Source organism: Colossoma macropomum, unplaced genomic scaffold (assembly GCF_904425465.1).
Source record: "Colossoma macropomum unplaced genomic scaffold, Colossoma_macropomum, whole genome shotgun sequence".
Lineage (NCBI taxonomy): Eukaryota > Metazoa > Chordata > Actinopteri > Characiformes > Serrasalmidae > Colossoma > Colossoma macropomum.
In genome coordinates this window covers 24,460,515-24,483,112 of record NW_023494791.1, presented here as the reverse complement: position 1 = coordinate 24,483,112, position 22,598 = coordinate 24,460,515, and the positions used below count along the sequence as shown (strand labels likewise).

At 37.6% G+C, this 22,598-nt stretch overlaps 1 protein-coding gene across 1 annotated transcript in view; it reads right to left on the bottom strand.

The window, feature by feature from the left end:
- Positions 1–22,598, bottom strand: part of dntt (deoxynucleotidyltransferase, terminal) — a 170,568-nt gene that overhangs the window by 26,975 nt on the left and 120,995 nt on the right. Inside the window, exon 10 of the mRNA XM_036574578.1 lies at positions 21,914–21,997. Coding sequence (XP_036430471.1) covers positions 21,914–21,997 — 84 coding nt within the window. The remainder of the gene's footprint in view (positions 1–21,913; positions 21,998–22,598) is intronic.

Here is a 22,598-nt window from a genome sequence, read left to right as displayed (position 1 = left end):
GCTTCAGTGCAGTCCCTGCATAATGAAAGATTAAAAAAAAACTTCTCTGGAAGCATATAAGCATTTCAGTGAATCAGCATATTGCTATGGGCCTACCAAATACATCATAAACTAGAGTTTATCATAAGATCAGCCTTCCAAGACCACATATACACAACTATACCTCTACTCAATACACCCCACACATACAGACTTTCAGCAAATAACCAGCTAAACTGAACTCTAGTGTCTGTGTAAGTAATTATAAGAAGAGTTATGTGCGTGTGTGTGTGCGTGTGTGTGTGTGAGTGTGTGTGTGTGTGTGTGTGTGTGTGTGCGTGCATATTTACAGCCACACAAATGATTAGATGAACGTCCAAGAAAGTTTTTTTTTAAAAAGAGAAGAGAAGGACAAGGCCCGAGCCACAAGCCTTGAAATGAATTTCATAAAGGGCCACATGGTGGATTAGTGTCATCCTCTATTTATACTGCTCAGTTTCATACCAGACACAGAAGAGCACTGTAAAGTCTGTTCGAGCGGCAGTGCTTGGAGATGACCCCGCACACGTTAAGAGCTGTGAGGATCAATGCTGCTCTGCCTGTAAGCCGGCCACACACTGAGATCTCATCTCCATGCTGACGGAGCTTCAATACTGCGATTAGCGCCAGAAAGTGGATAGCACGGCGTATAATGTCTGACAATGAGTCCCACATATTCTTCTCTCCCCTCTTCAGGGTGAACTGAAGAGACAAAAGCAGATAGCAGCCAGCAAAGAACAGCCGTGCACTTCCTGCTGAGAGACATTAGCATACACTCAGCGAGGACTATTGTTCTGAAAAATTGAGCCATTTCGGAGAGATATTGTGCGTAATAATTTTTTTATTCTCTATGATGTGCAGCAGGTTGGAGTGGAACAGGCCTGTTGTCTCCAGTCAAAATACATCACCACTAATGTGTTGGGTTTGCCTACTGATCCTCAAGACTAGCACACAGTAAGATAATAGGAGATGAATTTCATAGGTCTGAATTTTTGGAAAAGTTTTGACATTTTTTTTTATTGATATTTTTTTGATATTTTTAAGTTTTTTTTGCCAAATGCATATGTTCCCTTGAAAGAAATTAGGCTAGCTGGTTTTGTAGCAAATCAGTCCACTGACAAAAACCTAAAAGGCTGTTAGCAAACTTGTAAGGAATGCTGTTTGAGTTTAGAAAATCTAGACAGAAATCTTTGAAGTGCTTTTCAAGCTTCAATATATATATATATATATATATATATATATATATATATATATATATATATATATATATATAAACATTTGTTATCCAGTTGCAAAATAATCATAAAATATGTTAAAGATGAACTTTGAATCCATTTTTACATGTCCACATAGACAGTCATTGAAGTTCCATCTGAAATATTAGTCATATATTTGATAAAAGCAGGTTTGGTGTTAATAATAAAGGATATTAATAGTTAATAGTTAAACTAATAACAGTTGTTTTAACCTCAGACCTTGGCCATGCTCAGACGTATAACTTTCCACATTAAAAGTACATAAAATGTTAAAATTAAAACATTAAATTTAAAGAAAAATATATTCATTTATTGGTGTTCTTTGAATTTTTCAAGTTATGCAGCTATGAATTATTCTAATATCACATCAAATTACATAATGAAGAGGAACTGACATCACTTAGTCTTCAGAGGAGTCAGGATCAAAAGCTGGTAAGTTTCAACACTGATAATTTGTTGTTTTCTCCGGGGTCAATCTGAATTTTTTTGCAATATTCATGGAAAAGTCATGTAATTGACTGTTCAAAAACTGAAGGTCTAAGCTTGATAACAGTCAGAAAGGCAGCCAGTTTAGCCTTGAATATTCCACCTCATCACATTCTCCTCTGTCTCAAGTCCAGTGTGATGGAGCTATACTTATTACTGATATAAATATAAAAATGGTTACTACAGTGGGAAAGTCATTTAATGGGCAAGAGCAATATGTAATTGAAACTATGGAGGACAAAAAATTATTTCTTAATGAGAAAAAAATCAAATTAGCACCTCTATTTGGTGCTGATCTCATGGAATGACTCACCTACACACTCACTGGATATTTCTGGTGGGTAGAACACTCAACTCAGCAGTGACAATGACGTGGGCAAAAATCCCAGCAGCACCACTGTACACTCTTTTTAGCACCACACTCACTACCATACCAGTACCATATCGGTGTTACTGTAATGGGATTGCTTTACTCATTACTTCCAGGAAAAAAGTAATTTAATTACTGATTACTTTACTTCTATGTTACTATACACAACCATAAACAACTGTACTAACACTAAAGTATAAGAGAAAAAAACAATTAGTCATTTCTTAGTAATTTATTTAGAAAGAAATAGCCAGTTGCAGTAAACATAATTTAAAAGACCCGTCACTGTCCCTGATTTTGAACAAGGCACAGACAGTTATGCTTGATAAAAATGATGAACTGCCAATTCTGTTTGACAACTAAGAAACTAGCCAGTAGAACACCTGCCTCCAAATACAATTTATGAATAAAATTACTTCATTTTACAGCTTATATATAAGCTTTATATTTAAGTTCAGATATATATAGCTAGGTTTATATACAATAGCTTATACACCAACCGGCCACTTCATTAAGTACACCTCCTTGCATCTACACTCATTGTCCATTTTTTCAGCTCCACTTACCATGTAGGTGCATTTTGTAGTTTTACAATTACAGACTGTAGTCCATCTGTTTCTCTGCATATTTTGTCAGTCCCCTTTCACCCTATTCGTCAGTGGACAGGAACCCCATGGAGCCAACAAGATTTGTATAAGAGTATTTAATAGAGTGGACAGTGAGTGGACAGTGTTTAAAAACTCCAGCAGCACTGCTGTGTCTGATCCACTCGTACTAGCGCAACACACACTAACACACCACATCAGTGTCAATGCAGTGCTGAGAATGTTCCCTAGTGGTCTTATGGGGTCCTGACTATTGAAGTAGATGGTGCTAACAAATTATGCAAAGAATTACAGTCTGTAATTGTAGAACTTGTAGAGCTTGTAAGACAGCATGCAGTTTGCTGTCTTAGAGACATATGAGTAACACAAGTAATGTAATTCTCATTTATTCAGAACTGTAATGTGATTACAAGAATTTAAACTATAATAAGTTACATTATTTTGTACCACGTTACTCCCAAAACTGTTTCGGATCTGCCTTCCAAATAATATCTGGCCAACATTGGTGCTGTTGTCAAAAACTGACCAGTTATGAAATATGGCTGAATTATAAATCATAACATATAGGTTACAGTCAGTAACTGTGCATCTATACAGTGGACCTCATTAAGTGACCTGTGGGCAGAAGTATAAGATAAGTGTTTGTAATGAAACAAATGGTGAGTGTATGCAGTGAGGCATAAATCCTCAAAATTCAAATGTTCTACTTTAGTGTACAGCAGAGTATTACTGCTGCAGTTAGTTTCCTAGATGGCCTGGATTTTATGGCCAGAGTCTCAACAAATTTGTGTTTCATGGAAAGCAATTAATTTATCTGCTGGGCCAAGCAGCCATGTAATGAGAGGGATAATGTACAGTGAGAGTGTCAATAATGACCATGTTTACACTCATGAACTGCGTGTTTACTCAACTCACTCATGTCTTCCACATCTCCCACATAAAAATATATATAAATTCTAGTTAAGCCTTTATTTGCTATATAAGACTCCACATTGCTATATAAGACTCCAAAAACCTGATAAATAAGAAAATAAAAGTAAGCACATATTTAGTCACTTTGCCATGGTCATGGAAATATGCAAGTGTCTCTGTGCCTGAGTCTGGTCTTTAAACAGGGGTGTAAGTCTCCAATCTCATTCATAATCCAGGGGATGCATTATTTCTTTTTTCACAGCAAGAATAGCCTGGGTTCGATTCCCGGCTGGGCGACCAGGGTCATTTCTGTGTGGAGTTTGCCTGTTCTCCCCGTGTCTGCGTGGGTTTCCTCCAGGTACTCCGGTTTCCTCCCACAGTCCAAAAACATGCAGTCAGGCTGATTGGACATGCTGAATTGCCCCGAGGTGTGAGTGAGTGTGTGACTGTTTATGTCTGTCTGTCTGCCCTGCGATGGACTGGCGACCTGTCCAGGGTGTATCCTGCCTTCCGCCCAGTGACAGCTGGGATAGGCTCCAGCACCCCACCGCGACCCAGAAGGATAAGCGGTTTAGATGATGTATGTATGTATGTATCTTGGTGTTTAAGTTATATATTTGGTTTTAATATTGTTTAAATATATTATGAGGTTGAAGTGTATCACAGAATGCAATACATAAGCAAAGATTCTTAACCTGTATATATATACATATATATATATATATATATATATATATATATAGAAAGCAATATCCACATTTTGACTCCTTAATAACAAGATTCCATAAAATTCCATACTTTTCCAGACTTCTTGGTAGATCTTTCAGACTTTTTCCAGCCCTTGGAAAACTTGAATTTACCTATTGTGGCTGTTCAGTTCACACTTCTATGCAGAAAATTGGACAACATTCCACTGTCAATTATTTCTGCCCAAAGAAAAAGTAAACTAACGGGTGCTACCCAGACTCATATTATTGACCTTTAACGTATTGAATAAACAATATTATATTATCGTTCTCCCCATATTTTTATTCTCTTTTATAAATAAGAACCAAAAATGAGTTGAGAAAAGTGAGTGGTTTCTTACGCAGAAAAGACAGTGTTTACTTTTCTGATAACATCACTGCATAACTCATAAATGTTCAGACAGGCTTAATGCTTGGTTAATTGTGATGCTACGTATATTTGCAATTAAAAGATATTGCTGCATTTTTTTTCAAACTAATTTGGTAGCGGATGTCTGGATTTGGTAGAGTTATTAGATACTCGGGGCAGAGCTGTTCTGCAGTCTGTGACATACAGGCATAGAGGCAGCTCTGCGTAGGAGGTGCATTCAGTTGCACGCCATCTCTTGCCTTGCTTTCAACAACATCAAGCTCGCTCTGGCCTGTGCTCTCTCTCACATGCCAGAAAAAACACTGCTTGTATGAGCGATTTATTTTTAGAAATTCAGAACTTTTTTAGAAAATAAAATAAGGAAAATAGTCTGGAAACACAAATATTTTTCCATACTCTCTTTTCTTTTTTTCCATACATATCCAGACCTGGAATTTACTAAAATCAAATTCCATACTTTTCCATACTGTGTAGGAACCCTTTAATGGCCTCGTGATTCAATGTATCCAGTGACATTTGGGGGAATATGTGCCTCAAAATGTATGGTGTTTAGAACATTTTTGTTTATGACAGGGTGCGTATTTTTAAAATACCATTCATTTTACCATAGCAAAAAAACCTGCATAGACCTGGAGGCCCTAATATGGGCGTGACACTGACTACAGACCCATTTCATGATTTCTGAGGTCTATTCTTAAAATTATTGTCACATACAAACAGCGATCTACTATATGTAAATAATTAAGCACCTAAAAAAAAAACAATTTGAGAAAACAAACAATGCCGGGGCAATAGGTCAGACTGATAAACATAAAATTACTATAAATATTATTTACATTTTCAACATTAAACATTTTAGTCATCATTTCATTTATTATTTATTATTATTAATTGCTCTAAATTTGGGCATGATGCTGACTACAGAACGATGATTTCAGAGGTCATTATATGCCTGCATGTACAGCAAAGGTACATGTATGTAGTCATGTTTCAACAGCCATGTTGGAATCTCTGCGTGCCTGTAAGTATGAATGTATGTGCTTTGTGTCCATTCAACCCACTTGCACTTCTAATACTGCAGATCTAATTCTCCTGCTGTCTAATGTGTGGTCCACCCACGTGCAGTTCCTAACCTGCAACTAAAAAATCTCGCCATATGCACGACTGACAGAGCATAGTAGGCTTGAAAGCCCAAAGGCTTGATGCTTTTTATAATCACTCTGAACAAACGCAGCCATATATCAAAGGAGTCTGATTCACTCTGCAAGCCAAGCATGTGTCATAGAGGCTGACCTTGGCTGCTAAAGCAGCACGGGCCACCGGTGCCCTGACCAACGAGGCCATGTGGTCCGCTGTGGCCGCGGCTAATGAAACTCTATCTTTTATCTCCACTATCTGTGTTCACTGGACGAGCTTCAGCAATCATTCAGGAGCAACAAAGAGGCTGAAGTCTCCTCTGCTGTGCCCTGGGCACCAACAAACACAACACACACACACTCGCACCCAACCAGTGAGTCAAAGCTCCAAAGGGGGAAGGAGCCAAAGATGGCAATCTATTCCCCTGCAACACATGCGTCAATAGGCCTAATTAAGGAAGATGATACATGCATCCTCTCCGGCACTTGTGCAGTATGACAGCATGCGCATGACTGCACTGAAAAAAGCGGTGTATTAAATTGACTTGATTCAAATGTGTTCATCATTTCCACATGCCTGCATCAGCACACTTCTTTCAGTTTACATATTCTTAGCAATAATTGCATTGATATAATGCATTTTTATAATGTTATTTATAACACTGGTAACAAAAAATCGTTGGAACCTTGTTATCGATTATTTGACTTAATGACACTCGCATTCCCCATTTACATCACCTGACACAAAGAGAGAAACTACAGATGGTAGAGACTACAGTACAGGGTCACACATGATAAAAAATAAGAGGACCCTTTACTTTAATCTCATCTAAAACTGGTTTCCTGTACAATGTGTAAATCTGAGCTCACCTTTGCAGTGCGAATGCCACTGGAAAGCGACTAAATAAGCACGTTCACGGCAGAAAATGATGAAAGCTCAGCACAGTGAGTAACTGCTAAAACTGTGGTCAAAAGCTAAAAACAGCATGTTGTTGTCTGCTTTCCAGCTAGCTCTGTTTTAGTCCTTTAGCTTAAAGCATGAGCTGCATTTTCATCTAAACTGCATGGCTAAAAGACTTAATGGTTACCAGAGTGCACGCTAATGCACACAGACCTGCTCGTCCATACATATTTTTTGAAAATATATTTATTTTCTTCTCTATTTTAGCCTTCCAGCCTAACAGAACAGTGCTTAAGGTCAGCGAAGAGACTGATGCTCTCGTGGACATTTTATAACCTAATTTTCCTGTGTTTTCATGTGGTTGGGTGTTTTTGAAAACACTCACATGCATACTTGGCTATTTTTGTCTACAAGTGGTGAACATGCTTTAGGCCACTGTGTGTCTGACATGGCTGATAACCAGGCTGTGTCTGTGTGCTCTGCAATATCAGGTTTTAATTATATGATGTTACCAACCACACAAATGAATTTATCTTTGCCCTTTCATTACAGGAGAAATAATTTAAATAGCAATGCAAAGGTTACCTCCATAATAGTCCTTGGCTTGCCATGTAAGATTTGTTTATGTATTATTCTTTAATTATTTCTGCACCTTTCACACTGAGTAAAATAGCATTTATCTGTTCTATTACTGATCTGTTACTATGATCTTGAAAAAGGTCCTCCTTTTTGCAAATGATTTAGAAGTTTGGACCCTTGTATTTTTAATTTGATAAAAGAAACACTGTGTATGATGTGAAATATTTAGTTATTGACAGATTACTTGCTGCACTTTTTCTTTTCCTGGTTTATTGATTAATCAAAGCCATAAAGAACCACTTAATCAAAAATGGAAATCGTTATAGGCTGCAGCCCTTTTATTTATTTTATTTGTATTTTATTCATGAAAAGACAATAAAGTAAAGGCATCAATGTGCATCTATTTGAGGGCATTCAAGTGTGTGTGTGTGTGTGTGTGTGTGTGTGTGTGTATGAATAGTGTTCAGTAGTCTAGTGATGTAAAGTGAGACTAAATTAAAGCATACTGCCCATTCTACTCATTTCTGTTCTCTCCCCTGATGGCGGACCCCACCCTCATCATACACACTCCACTGCACATACATACACACTCATTCACACATACACACACAGATACACACACACACACACCAGTCACACCAGCTGGGAGTTTTCAAAAGCGTCACTCCCTAAAGCCCAACGCAATTGCCCTGTTATTGTCCACTCATCCACTGCTCAGAGGTGTGTGTGTGTGTGTGTGTATGTGTGTTTGAGTCTAACAGAGAGAATAATGAGAGTCAAGATTTATTACAAAGAGAGTGTACACATGTATACTTTGCATTTCAGCACTAGGTCCAGTGTGAAAGTGTTTACACTACTGTTCTACAGTTTGGAATCACTTGTCATATTTATAATTGATGATTTTACTTAATTTTAACCTATGTAGTGTAGACTGAATAAACTAGACACAAGCAGGTATTTTAAGATGTTTTATGTTTCACGTTTTTTTGGGACCTTGAAGTTATTAACTGATACATAATGATATATAATGTACTGTAATTATCAGCAGTGAACCATGAGCATTAGAACTGGTCCTTTAGGCCCATAATGCTTGTAGTTAATCCAATGCATTAGGTCTTCAGTTCAGCTCCTGAAGGCCTAACCAATGGGAGAGCTCAGAGACCACAGAGAAAATAATTCTGATTGGATAGTTTCACTCTTTTATTTCTAACCAGGACCTAAGAATGAAATAAGACTGTTACTACAAAACTTACAGAGTTCAATTCAACAAGCATTATGATTTTATTAACCCCTTAAAAGGCCTGGGCCTGCCAGTGGACCCAAAGTTTATTACACACTTCTATAATCTAACAATAGCTCAGCCAATTTGCACTGAAAACTTTGTTGCTACTAAATAATAATCCTCAGTATGTGATTTTAAGGGGTTAAATAAAAATTACAGGCAAATGTTGTTTTTATTTCACCAAAATCCAAAGGTCTAGAAGACCCTGAGCGCTTCCCTCTGTGATTATCCATAATTATCTATTTACAGTGATTTCTGGATGAGACTGCTGCCCCGAGATTTGATTGCCACTTTTTAAATAAGAGTTATTGTGGATGTTAATTTTATTATAACTTCATTTTCAGTGTTAAACTGATTTTTTAAAGGGAATCATCTACTTCTGTCTGGAGACATCTCATGTTTCTTCACTTTTTACAGCTTCCGACAAAACATATTAGATACACATAAGTTGTAGTGTAGTGTCAACATCATAAAATAATTTCATACATGTATCTGCAACAACATTTGTTGTTATAATAATGAAAACAGTGATTTCAAACTTATGAATGATGATTCCAAACTTTTGAACAGTAGTGTTTATGTCATAGAAAATGTCTTATATATATATATATGTGTGTGTGTGTGTGTGTGTGTGTGTGTGTGTGTGTGTATGTATGTATATATACACATATGTATGTGTGTGCACAGACATGCATGAACGATGCTGCAAACACACACTTATGTTGCCATGTCAGAACAGTTTCTCGCTTTCTCTCCTGCACATGGTGTTCACGTCTTCTTATAACCACCACACACAGCTGGCCTGATCCAATTCTGGTAGCACACATACCTTCGTTCAATACAGTATTCATACCACTATCCTAATAACAGAGACAGACAGACAGACAGACAGCAATGACACATCTGAGAACTTCTCTTTGAACTCCATAAATGCTGAGGACACCTGCTGTTAGAGTTTGCATGCTGTAGCACTGATACCTTTGGTGTGTAAATGGGTTTTCTACCTTCTACTCTGTAAATAAATCTACCACCGCTTTGGCGGATGATCCAAAGCAGGGACATGCAGTTCCAGCCCTGGAAAGGTCTTAGTCCAGAACGGTCTGGAGATTTCTCTGCTCAAACACAGCTGATTCAACTCAGCAGTTAGTGACCATGCTCAGCAGATGTGTATATTAGCATGGAAATCTCCAGACTCTGTTGGACTGGACACCTGAACCAAATATCGTGTGACAATATCATTACTGTCGCAACAAAACGTCATATCTCCAAAACAGCAAATTAACAGGAGAGGGAAAAATATTAAATGTATGTTCATGTAAAGATTTTATTCCAAGTAATTTTGAAGAATTTTGATTGGAAATGTTAAGAAATGTTCATATAGTGCACAGTAGACATTCTTGTTTTACACATTAACAGGACTGACATATGTGTTCTTTAAGAATCTTAACTCAGCCTTTTCTCAACCAGAACCAACTATCTAACTAGCATTTATTGACAAATGTATGGCCCTCTGCTGCATGCCACAACAACACAGTGACTCCTTCAACAGGATAGCCATCTACTTAGACAAGAATCAGCTGCTGTGCATTTTCAGCAAATCTGCTAAAGCTCATGCTAATCCTGTCTTACATAATGCATCAATACCTTTCAGAGAGTTTGGCTTTTTCCCCTTTAACCCATTAAAATCTGTCCTTGGAATAGTTGGTCTGCTTGTGGGGTTCCATAATTTCTGTTATTATATAAAAGTAGCACTATTCTGCCTTTATTACTGGTTGCACTATGATAGTTTCTGAGTAAGTGTTCACACACATTCAGAACAGAATTCACATTTCAAAGTGCTTGTTACTGGTTTGTTTGTAATGTTAAAAGTGACTAAAATGTGAAATGTGAAGTAAATAGTGCAAAAAATTTGTGACAAAAACCCCCAAAATGTTCAGTTCTATTACATGTTCTTTATACAGTGCTGTGAAAAAAAAGTATATGCACCCTCCAGATTTTGTCTATTTTTGCACATTTGTTTCAGATCTTCAAACAAAATGTAATGTAAGACAAAGACACCCTGAGTAAACACAAAGTACAGTTTTTTTTAAGGCAGGTTAAAGTTAAAGATCTTCAACAGGCAGTTAGTGCTCAAAAGCCTTCCAAAGTTCAAATTTAAGAAAAAACTTAGGAACATGTTGGTAATTGTTGGCCCTTTGTTATTAACAGAGAAGAGTACATGAAAAGCAGAAGTAGTTATTTTTGTTTTGCCTTGGCCTCAAAAGGTTAATGGAACAGATGAAATTCAAAGCTGTCTTTCTGCAGTGTCCCTGCTTACACCTGCTGGACATGGCGGTGGTTTTGCCCCTGGTAGGAGTACTCAGTGAGGAAGACTGGAGTGAGACTGGTGCAGATGAGGGGATATTAATTTTGCTCTGTTATACGACAGACACAGCTTCAGCCCCTCTGCCAGGACATCCGGCCTCAAAGCCTACACACTACTGGGTTATTAATCATACACTTACACCTGGCTATGAGTAATTACCCTACCACACACACACACCCAAACCCACCCACACCCACACACACACACACATAGCACTAACATTAGGCACAACCGAAAACCCAAAGATGCCAACAAGAAGAGTGAAGAATAAGAGCAAAGAAAGCAAAATATACAAAATGCTGCATTTTGTCTTTAAACGTCAGTGTACACACACACAGATGTGCACACACGGAAAGTTTGGTGCTGACCGCCAAAGTGTGAGGGGGTGTTTTAGGAGGTGTCAGTGGGGTCACACAGCCGTCCTGTTTGGGGAGGGTGCAGGATTGTCTGAGGCTGATGAAATCCTCCAATGTCCTCATTCATCAAAGCCCACACCACATATTAATTATCCTCCACCTTCAGCCCAACAGTAGAGGACACAGTTAGCCACACAAGACGCACACACACACACACACACACACACACACACACGCACACACACACGGACGAACATTTGTACAAATCTACTCTCCCACACACGTACCTAAGAGAATGACAGATGATAGGCTTTAACATCATATCAACTCAAATCTGCACTTACACAAAACTCTTAAATGTATAGTTCAGTGAAAAATCTAATTGTAAGAGTTTTCGCCTTACCCCAAATGTAGCCAATTAACCAAAACAGATTTAGTGTCTGAAGTTTTCTTCTGTGGTTTTGTACTGGACTTATGAAGTAAATATATACCCCAAGTTCGCAGTGCAATCCACAAATGCAAGCTAAAGCTGTATCATATAAGAAGAAGCCATATGTGAACACGATCCAGAAACGCTGCCGTCTTCTCTGGGCCAAAACACATTTAAAATGGACTGAGGCAAAATGGAAAACTGTTCTGTGGTCAAATGAAACAAAATTTGCAATTCTTTTTGGAAACCATGGACGCCGTGTCCTGCGGACTCAAGAGGAGAGGGACCAGCCAGCTTGTTATCAGCACACAGTTCAAAAGCCTGCATCTCTGATGGTATGGGATTGCATTAGTGCCTATGGCATGGGCAGCTTACACATCTGGAAAAGCACTATCAATGCTGAACAGTATATAAAGGTTTTAGACCAACATATGCTCCCATCTCGACAGCGTCTCTTTCAGGGAAGGCCTTGCATATTTCAGCAAGACAGTGCTAAACCACATACTGCATCCATCACAACAGCATGGCTTCACAGAAGAAGAGTCCGGGTGCTGAACTGTCCTGCCTGAAGTCCAAACCTTTCACCAATGGAGAACATTTGGCGCATCATGAAACGAAAAATCCGGCAAAGAAGACCCAAGACTGTTGAGCAGCTAGAATCCTACATCAGACAAGAATGGGACAACATTCCTCTCCCAAAAGCAATTGGTCTCCTCACTTCCCAGATGTTTACGTTTGTTAAAAGAAGAGGGGATGCTACACAATGGTAGACATGGCCCTGTCCCAACCTTTTTGAAATGCGTTGCTGCCATCAAGTTCTAAATGAGTTAATGCTTTTCATGAAATGGCAAAATGTCTCACTTTCAAAATCTGATGTGTTCTACGTTTCATTGTGAATAAAATATGGGTGCATTATATACTGCATTCTGTTTTTATTTACAGTCATTTACATTTTTACACAGTATCCCACCTTTTTGGAAGTGGGATTGTATTTGCATCAAACCATGTCAAGCTGTTGAGCAAATGCTAAAAGACTTGCTTATGTGGTTTCTGACATTATATGACTTACTTCCTAGCGATTCCTAAGATCAGAATCGGCAGATTTTTGCTCTAAACATGCAATCAGCAATCAGCGAATGTACTGTTTGTCCAGTCTGTGTGCCAAACATAAATAACTTTAACCAGGTAAGTGCATTCGCACTGTATTGAGTGCTGCTGCTAAACCTATACTTAACTATGGAAGCATAATTATACTCATTGTGCTAAATAGCCAGTTGCCTCTCACTTTCAATGCAACATTTTATTTTTTTGAGATTTAAACAGGTAACTGACTTTTTATCTAACAATTTAAAATGCTAGTGTAGCCCGTTAACCTTGTCAAACTGACCATCTCTCCAGTGTCTCACCAGTTACAGAGCTCACATATTCACGCTGGCCACAGTGAAATATATCAGCATGTTAGATTGGAGCTTTTTAGGTGCTACCATGTTTTCTATCACTGTGTAATCGATTCACAAGGTTTCCTTTATTGCTGGATGCAGTGTTATTTTTTTTTCAGAGCGAGGACACAAGCTCATTCACAATGACATTTTAAATTGATATTTGTTTATTTGTGCTTCATTAAAATGCAACTGATGTGTGACATATTCCTATTCAGGTGTTCTGTTGTTTAAAAGATTAGTTTGTGACACAAACTAAACAAAAATCTACAATTTTTCAGCTTTGTTAGATCAAGTTCTCCACATGTGAAATCAATGCAACAACAACACTGAAAAACCCCCTTATTAACAGAGAATATCAGTTTAAACATCAGAAATAGCCCCGTTTTTGCATCAGACTTAAAGATTTAAGAAGCAAATAATGTTTATATTGCGAACTTGGCTAATAGAAAGCGCTGCCAATGTGTTCATTTTCATTTAGCCCAGATAGAGTGAGCCTCTGGTTAAAAAAAAGACCTTAAAAAATATCAATTTGGCTGTAAAGAACTCAGAATCTGCCATTGGCGCATCCCTAATACTGCTATCTGTGAAAAGCTAAAAACAGTAGTCTTGAAGCCTGAACTTTGTCTGTACCTTCAAACATACAAGAATTCAAGAAATACTGCAAAATGCACACCAGGCCTAAAACAGCGTGTTTCAGCACTCCTCTGGGAATTGTATGATCCTCTAAGGTGCCATGGCATACTAAAGTCATGTGTTAAGAAATAATGTGCCACAGACTCCTATTAGTCAAAAATTGCTGCCCTCAGAAAGCTATTGTTTGTCTAAGTGCTGGGTTGTAATTGCTATAATTTGCGCATGTTCAGCCCTGACCTTCCCTTGATCACTCCATAATGTGACAGAGTAATCTCTCATCAGGAGAGGAAAGGGCAGACCATGGTCAGAGAGATCAAAAAGTGCTCAGGATGACCTTGTCAAATCCTCAGTCATGAGATGATTAGCCAGCTTCACCAAACCACATTACCACCCTGTCTCCATATACACCCATTAGATAGAAACAAGACATAGTTCACTCCATCTCCAGAGAGGGAGGAGGGTCAATTAGAGCACTCCACAAAGATAAAAGTATCATTATCTCAGCAGTGGCGGCCATACGTTCCTCCAATTAATTAAGCCTTCACGGTAACGGACGTCAGGCCACTGCTCGAAGCCTTGGGCAGTGGAACAAAAGGGAAGCTCAACGATGTGTGCAAGCAGAGGCTCAGAGAAGGAGACACCTAATTGATCTTCATTAGCTTGATTAAAGCTCTAATAGCACTGTGCAGTGGAGGAGCGGATCATGCTGTCCAACAATTCCTTCAGCAGAACATCTCCTCAATCTCCAACGACAATTCAGACTGACCTTCACCAGTCTGAGGACGATATACTAAGGGATGCACCAGCATGATAGGCAAAAGAGTGTTAGATAAGGTTCACACATTGTGTGAACATTTTTAGAACATTCTATTGAGACCATTAGATATGATATCAAAACCACCTTATTAAATTGTGTTACACTGACATACAATACTAAGCAAAAGTCTTAGTCTAAATTATTTGTAAAGCTCTTTATCTGGCTAGTTGGCATTTATTTCAAAGAAATATTAAAGAGTTTAAGAAAGATTAAGAATACATATAAATAAAAAATAAACAATACATTGTGATTTGATGTGTATGTGTGTGTAAGGTTTTCTTCCCACAGCTTTTCTTGAGGTATTTCAGTATTTACAGTTACCATCCAAAAGTGTTTTTTTCTAACCCAGATATCAATAACTTTTAATGTATACTTATTTGAAGTCATATGTAAACAGGGTTGAAAACTCCCAGCCAAAGAACATGTTTTGTTGATTTTCTAAGTGAAAATAAATTAAGACATGCTCTACAGGGAACAAGCTCAAAAATTTCTCTGCTAATTTTAGAGCACAATTTTTATTTGCTGGGTTTACCATACTAGAAAATTGGAATAACATTAACTTTTGCACAGGTAGTATTTTATCCTTATATATATTTTATTTTATATTTTATTTTATTTTATATTTTATTTTATATGTGAAATTTGGCAACAAACAGTAATTGTACATTAAAATATGTTTTCTAAGTCATCTGGATATCATCTATATTATCTATTTGGTAAACACACTTACCCACATCAAATCACAATGCATTGTGTATTTGTTTATTTATATTGATTCTTTTGTTTGTTGTCTTTGAACAAATAAATGACCTTACATGTTTACAAAGATTTTGTTATGATCTATTTAAACCCACTAAAATCTATTTAAACCCACTGCAACTGATACAGTAATAAGCTAAATCAAGAAGATATTATTAAAATGAACTTAATTTTTAAATGAAAAAAACCCTTATTAAAAATTCTGTCCCATGTTTTCATGTCAGTACCAAAACACAAAGAGTTTTAATCCATAGGCAGAGATTTATTTTAGCCACACCCTGCATTTTAGAGCAGAGAGTGAGACTACATCCCCTTATAGCCACATGGTGAGTAGTTAACATTGTTTTGAAGTAAATCCATCCTAAAGCCTAGAAATCAGTGTGTAACTTTAAGAACTGTCACTACTAAAGCACGTATTTTCTGTATATTTTTTGAGTTTTAATAAAAATATTAACTAAAATTGTCAATATTGAAACGTTACTAGATTAATAGAGTTCTACATATATTAACTTCATCAACTGTTTTGATAGTGACAATTTTAGGTAATACACACATTAATTATATATATATGGGGCAAGGCATAAAACATGTTTATGTGTGTTTGTGTGTGTGTAACCCTGAGAGCTGACCCCCTGTCTTAGTCTCTGAATAAACATCACTGGTGCCATCTCCTCCTCTGCAGAACAGCGGCGGTCCTCACAAAGTCACTGACCATCACTGCCCTTGCTTTTGAATTAACGTCGTAAATATGTAATTTTGTCTTCCATATCTGCCACAATGCTGACCCTCTCTGCTCCCTGTAGACTGACAGTGACAGGGTGTGTCCCTCTCAGTCACTCCAGTGGCATGTTTGGAAAACCCACATCCCTGTTCAAGATGGCTGGGTCTCCCCGTGACAAACACACAATGCAAATGAGTCCAGGGAGCAAGACCTGAAGAGCAGAGTGGCAGGAGACTCAGCACTCTGTCCATCAGCTGGAGAAACAACATCTCATTTGAATCTACTTTGTATGTGCCATATCTTATTCTGCCAGTCCCATCTAAAACCAGAGAGAGGACTCGAGTCATACATTTATTGGCCGTGTTTGTTGTTTCCTTTAACTAGAGAAACAATAACTTAATAAACAATAACTTAACAAATAAATAACTTATTTGCAACTAAAGTTCACATTTGAGGTGACTATGCATCTTATATCTGAAAATGCAAGCCTCCTCCATCCTGCTCTGTTGAGATTTAACACAATCACATACTCCCGTTTTTGGAATGTTGTAAACTATATATAAAATCATAATCTCTCATAATGTTTTGATCTGGTTGGCCTAGTTGTACTGTGCTGGACTGAGCCTTCTGCCTGATACCAACAGGGGTGGAATTACAAATAAGTTAACTTCTGTTTGTAAACTTAGTATCAACTAAACTGAGATTTTTCTACAGTTAGTGTAAATGGTTCAGTTCATTTTATCAATCAAATGTTACACTGTAAAAAATGAGCCAAACCTCTTAAAATCCCAGACTTATTACACAGTAAGGCTCATTATTCAGTAACTACAGGGACTTTGATGCAAACTGGCAGAGCTATTCTTATGTTATAGAGGTGTGTAATAAAACTTGTGGGTTGCCATTTAAGGGGATACAAAGAGTATCAAGTACATGTAAGTACCAATCGATAGCCACTTGTCTAGTTCTGTAAGGAATTATCTGTACTAAGTGACATTCAGTTGTCAACACTAAAGTAAATATTTAGTTGAGCTGTCATAAGAATATCTGTGGAACTAAGACGTCTAACCCAGAACTAGTCAAAACTCTCTGAGCTGTATTAACATCTTTTCTTTTACATATTACATTTATGGTATTTGGCTGATGTTCTTACTCAGAGCCACACAGTTTTCATCATGCTACAGAGGTAGGCGGATGAGTGTTAGGAGTGTTGCACCTATTAGTGAACTATTAGTGTGGTGTGATGTGACTGCCCAGGCAGCATGCTCTTCCGTAGTATTCCTTGCGAAGGGATGTTACCCACTATGCTACACCAACTGCAAAGCCAAAAAATATATCACTAGGTCATTTAACCCTTTTTCTGCAAGCCTCCTATTGGCGTTTAGCTCACTTTCACCTTGTAAATCACACAGATTTCCATCAAAATATTCCATCAACATTAATAAAAAAAACATAATACACTGCAGGACCTCCGAAACAGGTGAAACTGCATTCTATAGCTACTGTGAAAAGGAGTTAATGCAGGATATATAAATCACACTCCAGGTGTTAAGTGCAGCTACTGATATATTAAAGACAAGCCAGGTTTTGAACTTAGTAGAAAGATAGCCTTCAGATTTTTGCAAAAAGGCAGATGGTTTAATGTATACTATGCCTAGCATGATGAGGTATGTTCTACAAGTGAAAAAAGGTAAATATCATCACTGTCCAAAGAAAAAAATGTTAATTTGTTTTGATTTTTACTTTTTTACTTTACATTTCAGCACAGCAACTGTCCTTTACATTGGCTGTGTTTACACACAAAGATTTTTGCCAAGCCGATTTAATACATTCTGATTATAGACTAAGACTAAGGTGTTTATTTGTACACTCTCCTGAATAATCTTACATGCACACCACAAGTAATCCAATCAAAAATAATGTGGCATACATAAAGTACCACTTAGTGTAGACATTACCATGACAACGAGCATCACATGAGTCCAGTCAGAGTGAGACGAGCAGCAGTGTGTTTGCCTGAGTTTTCAGCTGGCGCGCTTGTGTTTTTAATGACTTTAAAATGATGGCAGTCTCAGGAAAACATACTTCACATGTACTTATTAAAGAAGGGCAAGAGGAAGACGTCATGTTCTAAAACACATAAGCTGGACACCCATCCTGCTGCCATCTATTAAAGTTTAAAGCATAAACATTGTCTCCTCTGCAGACTAGTTTCTGCTCCAGCCATGTTGAACATTAGAAACTTTTGCTATTGTGTGAAAATTTCATCGTGAATGGACCAACAGAAATGCTCCAAAAAATCTTTACATTAACCTGCATTGTAAGTAAAGCGCAATTTTGGTCTCTCCTGTAAAGTTACCATTTTGAAGATACTAGTTTTTCTTTGGATCGTGATAATGTAATCTATCTAATCTAATCGAATCTAATTATATGATGCTATTACCCAAAAGTTATATAGTTGACTCAACTCAGGAAGATAAGTTAGAAGTGGGATTTGGAATGAATTTCTTAGATTACTGTTCATCAAATTTGTCTTCTGCATTTTGAATTTCTCAAAGAAATCATTCAAAAGCCATGGTCTTACACAATTTTGTCTTCCTGAAGCCATTTGGAGATAAATCTTACAAATGTTATTGTAATAATGTGTTTTTTTGCAGCCAGACGCATACAAATGTACACAAGAAGAAGGAGAAAAACAGGAGTAAGCAAAAAGGAGACAGAGGACAAGTGAAAGAGAGAAAGGGAATAACCAATGCACTGCACTGCCTTCATCACTCTTCCTGGGTTTGGGTCATAAATTGACTGATTTGAGGTGTTCGTTGATAAGACTGCCACCGTATGTGACAGCTATGACAGGACACATTATATTATTGCTGGCTCATTGGAGGAAACCTCCCAAGGTGTCAGTCCTGATTGGTTGTCAGCGTTGCTGAGGTCGAGCTGTCATAGACAACCATTGTGTGACGACAGTGATGGATTACTGTGGTACACAGAAACAGTGTGGCAGTCATTACATGTTAATTTTGGGGGTTATCAGGGTAAATACTTTAACGCACCTTAAAGGAAATTTGATTAAGACTTCTTGAGAACTTTTATGTAACTAGGCAGATCATATGTTATGGAAGAGAAGGACTATTTGCATTTGAGCAGAATTGTGAGAGGCTGTTGATTAAGTTAATTACCCAATTAAGAAGGCATTAGAATCATTTTCCACCCAATCACATGTGTAATATGCAGAGTGTCTTCCATTAGTGAGTGTGTGCCTCCCGTGTGTCTTTTGTGCGAATGTGTGTGTGTGTGTGTGTGTGTGTGCGTGTGTGTATGTGAGTCTACAGGTTCACTTAGTACATTTATCCACAGTACTATAATGAGTCAAGTTCCAACAGAGTATACTGAGAAGCAATTTATTTGATTTAAATAAATAAATAAACAAAAACAAAAAAGCATTAACCATCTCATGTTTCCCATTTCAATTAGCCACACCTAAGCAAGCAACCAGATAACAAAAGAAAAGTATTAGCTATTTTACATTCCCAGTGGAAGCCTGATATGTTCCGTGCTGCTACTACTCAAACAGAAAACACCACCTGATACATCAATGCATTCGCTCTCAAGAGAGGCAAAGCAATGATTGAAACAAGGCCTGCGCATTGACACCAAGCTTCCGCATGAAAGCACTAGAATGCATCTATGTATTCCCGCATGAGACATCTGTCTATAAGCACCCCTAATCCTTCTGCTCAGGAACGAGAGGCTCCGCAGCAAATCACTCTTTACATCCATAAACACAAACCTGAGAGGCAGATGCAGAGGAAACTCAAGCTAGCACCCTCGCTGAGCTGAAGAGGGATTTGTAATCTTTGTGATGTAACATTGCTGAATTAACAACGCTATTCAGCTAGGAACAAAAACGTAATCATCCTTAACTGCTGCAAAACAGAAACCTGAAATCTCTGTTACCAGTTAATAACATTATTTTTCAATCTATGTAGGCCACTAGCTTATTATTTGTTTCACCTGTACACTTTCTGAATCAACATCACGTCTCGCCTGATTTCATTCAATCATTTTACTCACACTGTGCACCATGGACTATAACATTGCATGCCTTCAGTTTATGGATGAAAAAACAGGGTAAATTAAGCTTTGTATAAATGTTTTCTCAACACAAAATCTCAGTATGTTAGAGTATGCATTAGACAGATAACCAGACCTGTGTGTGGAAAGAATAAAACTGACCCTTTTTTCACTTTGTTTTAACTGGTTTAGAAACGTTATGTCAGGGTTGGAATGCAAGAGCAAGAACGTTAAAAAATCGATTCCACTCAGAGCAAATAAAGTGATGTTTTTATTCCACTTCTGAGTCGTGTTTAGATATGTTTCAAATGTGGAGAATACACAGAAGCATACAGATGAATGCTTTACCTCGGCTGGAAGAGCATGGGTCAAGCAAGGCCAAGGCTATGGATTCAATACCCAAAGAGCACATATACTGCTATAAATAAATAAATAAATAAATAAATAGCCCTCGAACTTAAATGAAAATGTTCTGCTATAGGATACTGTATGTACTGTAATAGGATTACATGACTTATTTCTTTCCTTTCTCATTGCTCATTACCTGTATGTTACTCTATAAAACCCATACAAATCTTATAAAGTACCCACACTGTAATGCATGCTGGGACAGTACAGCAGATTAATCTCTTTATGTCATCACTCTGTTAACTCCAGTATTTTTTTTTTTATATAAATGTGTTGGTAAGGGTATATAGGCATAGATGTGTGTGTATCTATATATATGGACATATATATACTAAGCTATCTTTGATTTATGGTGTTTATAGTTTGTTTCTGTGTTAATTGTATTGTGTCGGTTTTCCAAATGAGGGTGAATAGACAGGTGGGAGGATAGGAGTTCAGGGGGGAGAGCATTTATTTGTATCTGTGTTGTCATTGTACATCTTGTTTTCTGTTTAGTATTAAAAATAAAAAAAGTTGTTCACCAAAAAAATCATATAATTCTGTACCAACTAGAAAGTACAACAGAAAAAAACAGTAGTCCTTTTTAGTAATTTATTTAGGAAGTAATAGCCATGCCTTTCATAAGACATGAGATATTTGAGATAATTGTACTTGACAAGACCCCATTTTTTTGCAGTGTAGGTGCTTGACCGCTTCCCCCACCCTCGACATTGCTCATATACACAACTAAAGTCGCCCAGTTAGCTGACACAAGTAGCACATGCACACGACACATGCACACAAAATACATACAGGGACAGGCACGGATAATCTTTATAGAGGAAATGTATGATTTAAATGCATTATGCATAATTAATATTATGAGTTATATGTGCAGCACAAGCAAAAGAATTCTTGTTAAGACAGTAGTTGTAATGTGATTATGAGATTTACACTGTAATATATTATATTATTTTGTTACAGGAAAATTATTTTAAACTATATAACTGTAACAAGTTACTTTAGCACCACATTATCCCCAACACTGCTGCTACACGAATAAAAGCCAAATTCATACAAAAATACACTAAGGCTGAATAGCCTCTGGTATAAGATCCAAAGTACTTCCTTCTGTAGTGTGTGCTACACAGGTGCACACACTACAGAAGGTGAACCTCACAGTAATACAGGCCTGAGAGTGAGAGAGTGTGTGTGTGTGTGTGTGGGCGCGAGAATAAGTTAGTGAGTGAGTGTGTTTGTATACTCACTGTAGCTTTGTCGTAAAGGGCATGGTTGTCCAGCAGCATCCCTCTCTCCAGCCTGGCATATCTCCTCAGGTCTCTCTCAAACTGCTGCAGAGACAGAACCACGCTGGTTTGAACCACGGTCATTTCAACAAAGTTTTTATCAGCTGCTGGAAGCCCCTAACTCACAAATGAAATAAGCAATTACCAGTTGATCACAAACCGGCAGCATAGCTAATTGTTAGATTGCTTTCATGCAAGTTAAATGACTTCAGAGTGTCCATCAACAAACTGCATCCACAACCTGTCAATCACCTTCTTTCACAGAGTCAATTCTTTTTTCTGTTTGTTTATCAAAACTAAACAAAGAGTAAACACTTATTTAAGTTGCAGTGCCTCAGTTAGGGGTGGTCCTAATCTGGACTGGCTATCTAAATGCAGCTTTGCTGATATGTTGCATTAAGTGCACCGTTTGACATTAATCTCTTTAGAAAGCCTTATCGTGGCCAGCAGACTTATTTAAATTGCACTCTATTAATCTCCTCTAAACTCTAATGTTTTTTTGCATTATGTTAATCTCCTGAAGGTCATGGCCATTTTAGCTTTGTTTATCAACAAAAAGTTTGAAGTGGAGGCCATGGGACACTGCAGAGCTCGCAAACGAACAAAGGAATGCATGAAGGAAAGAATGGTGGAACAAATTAACAGT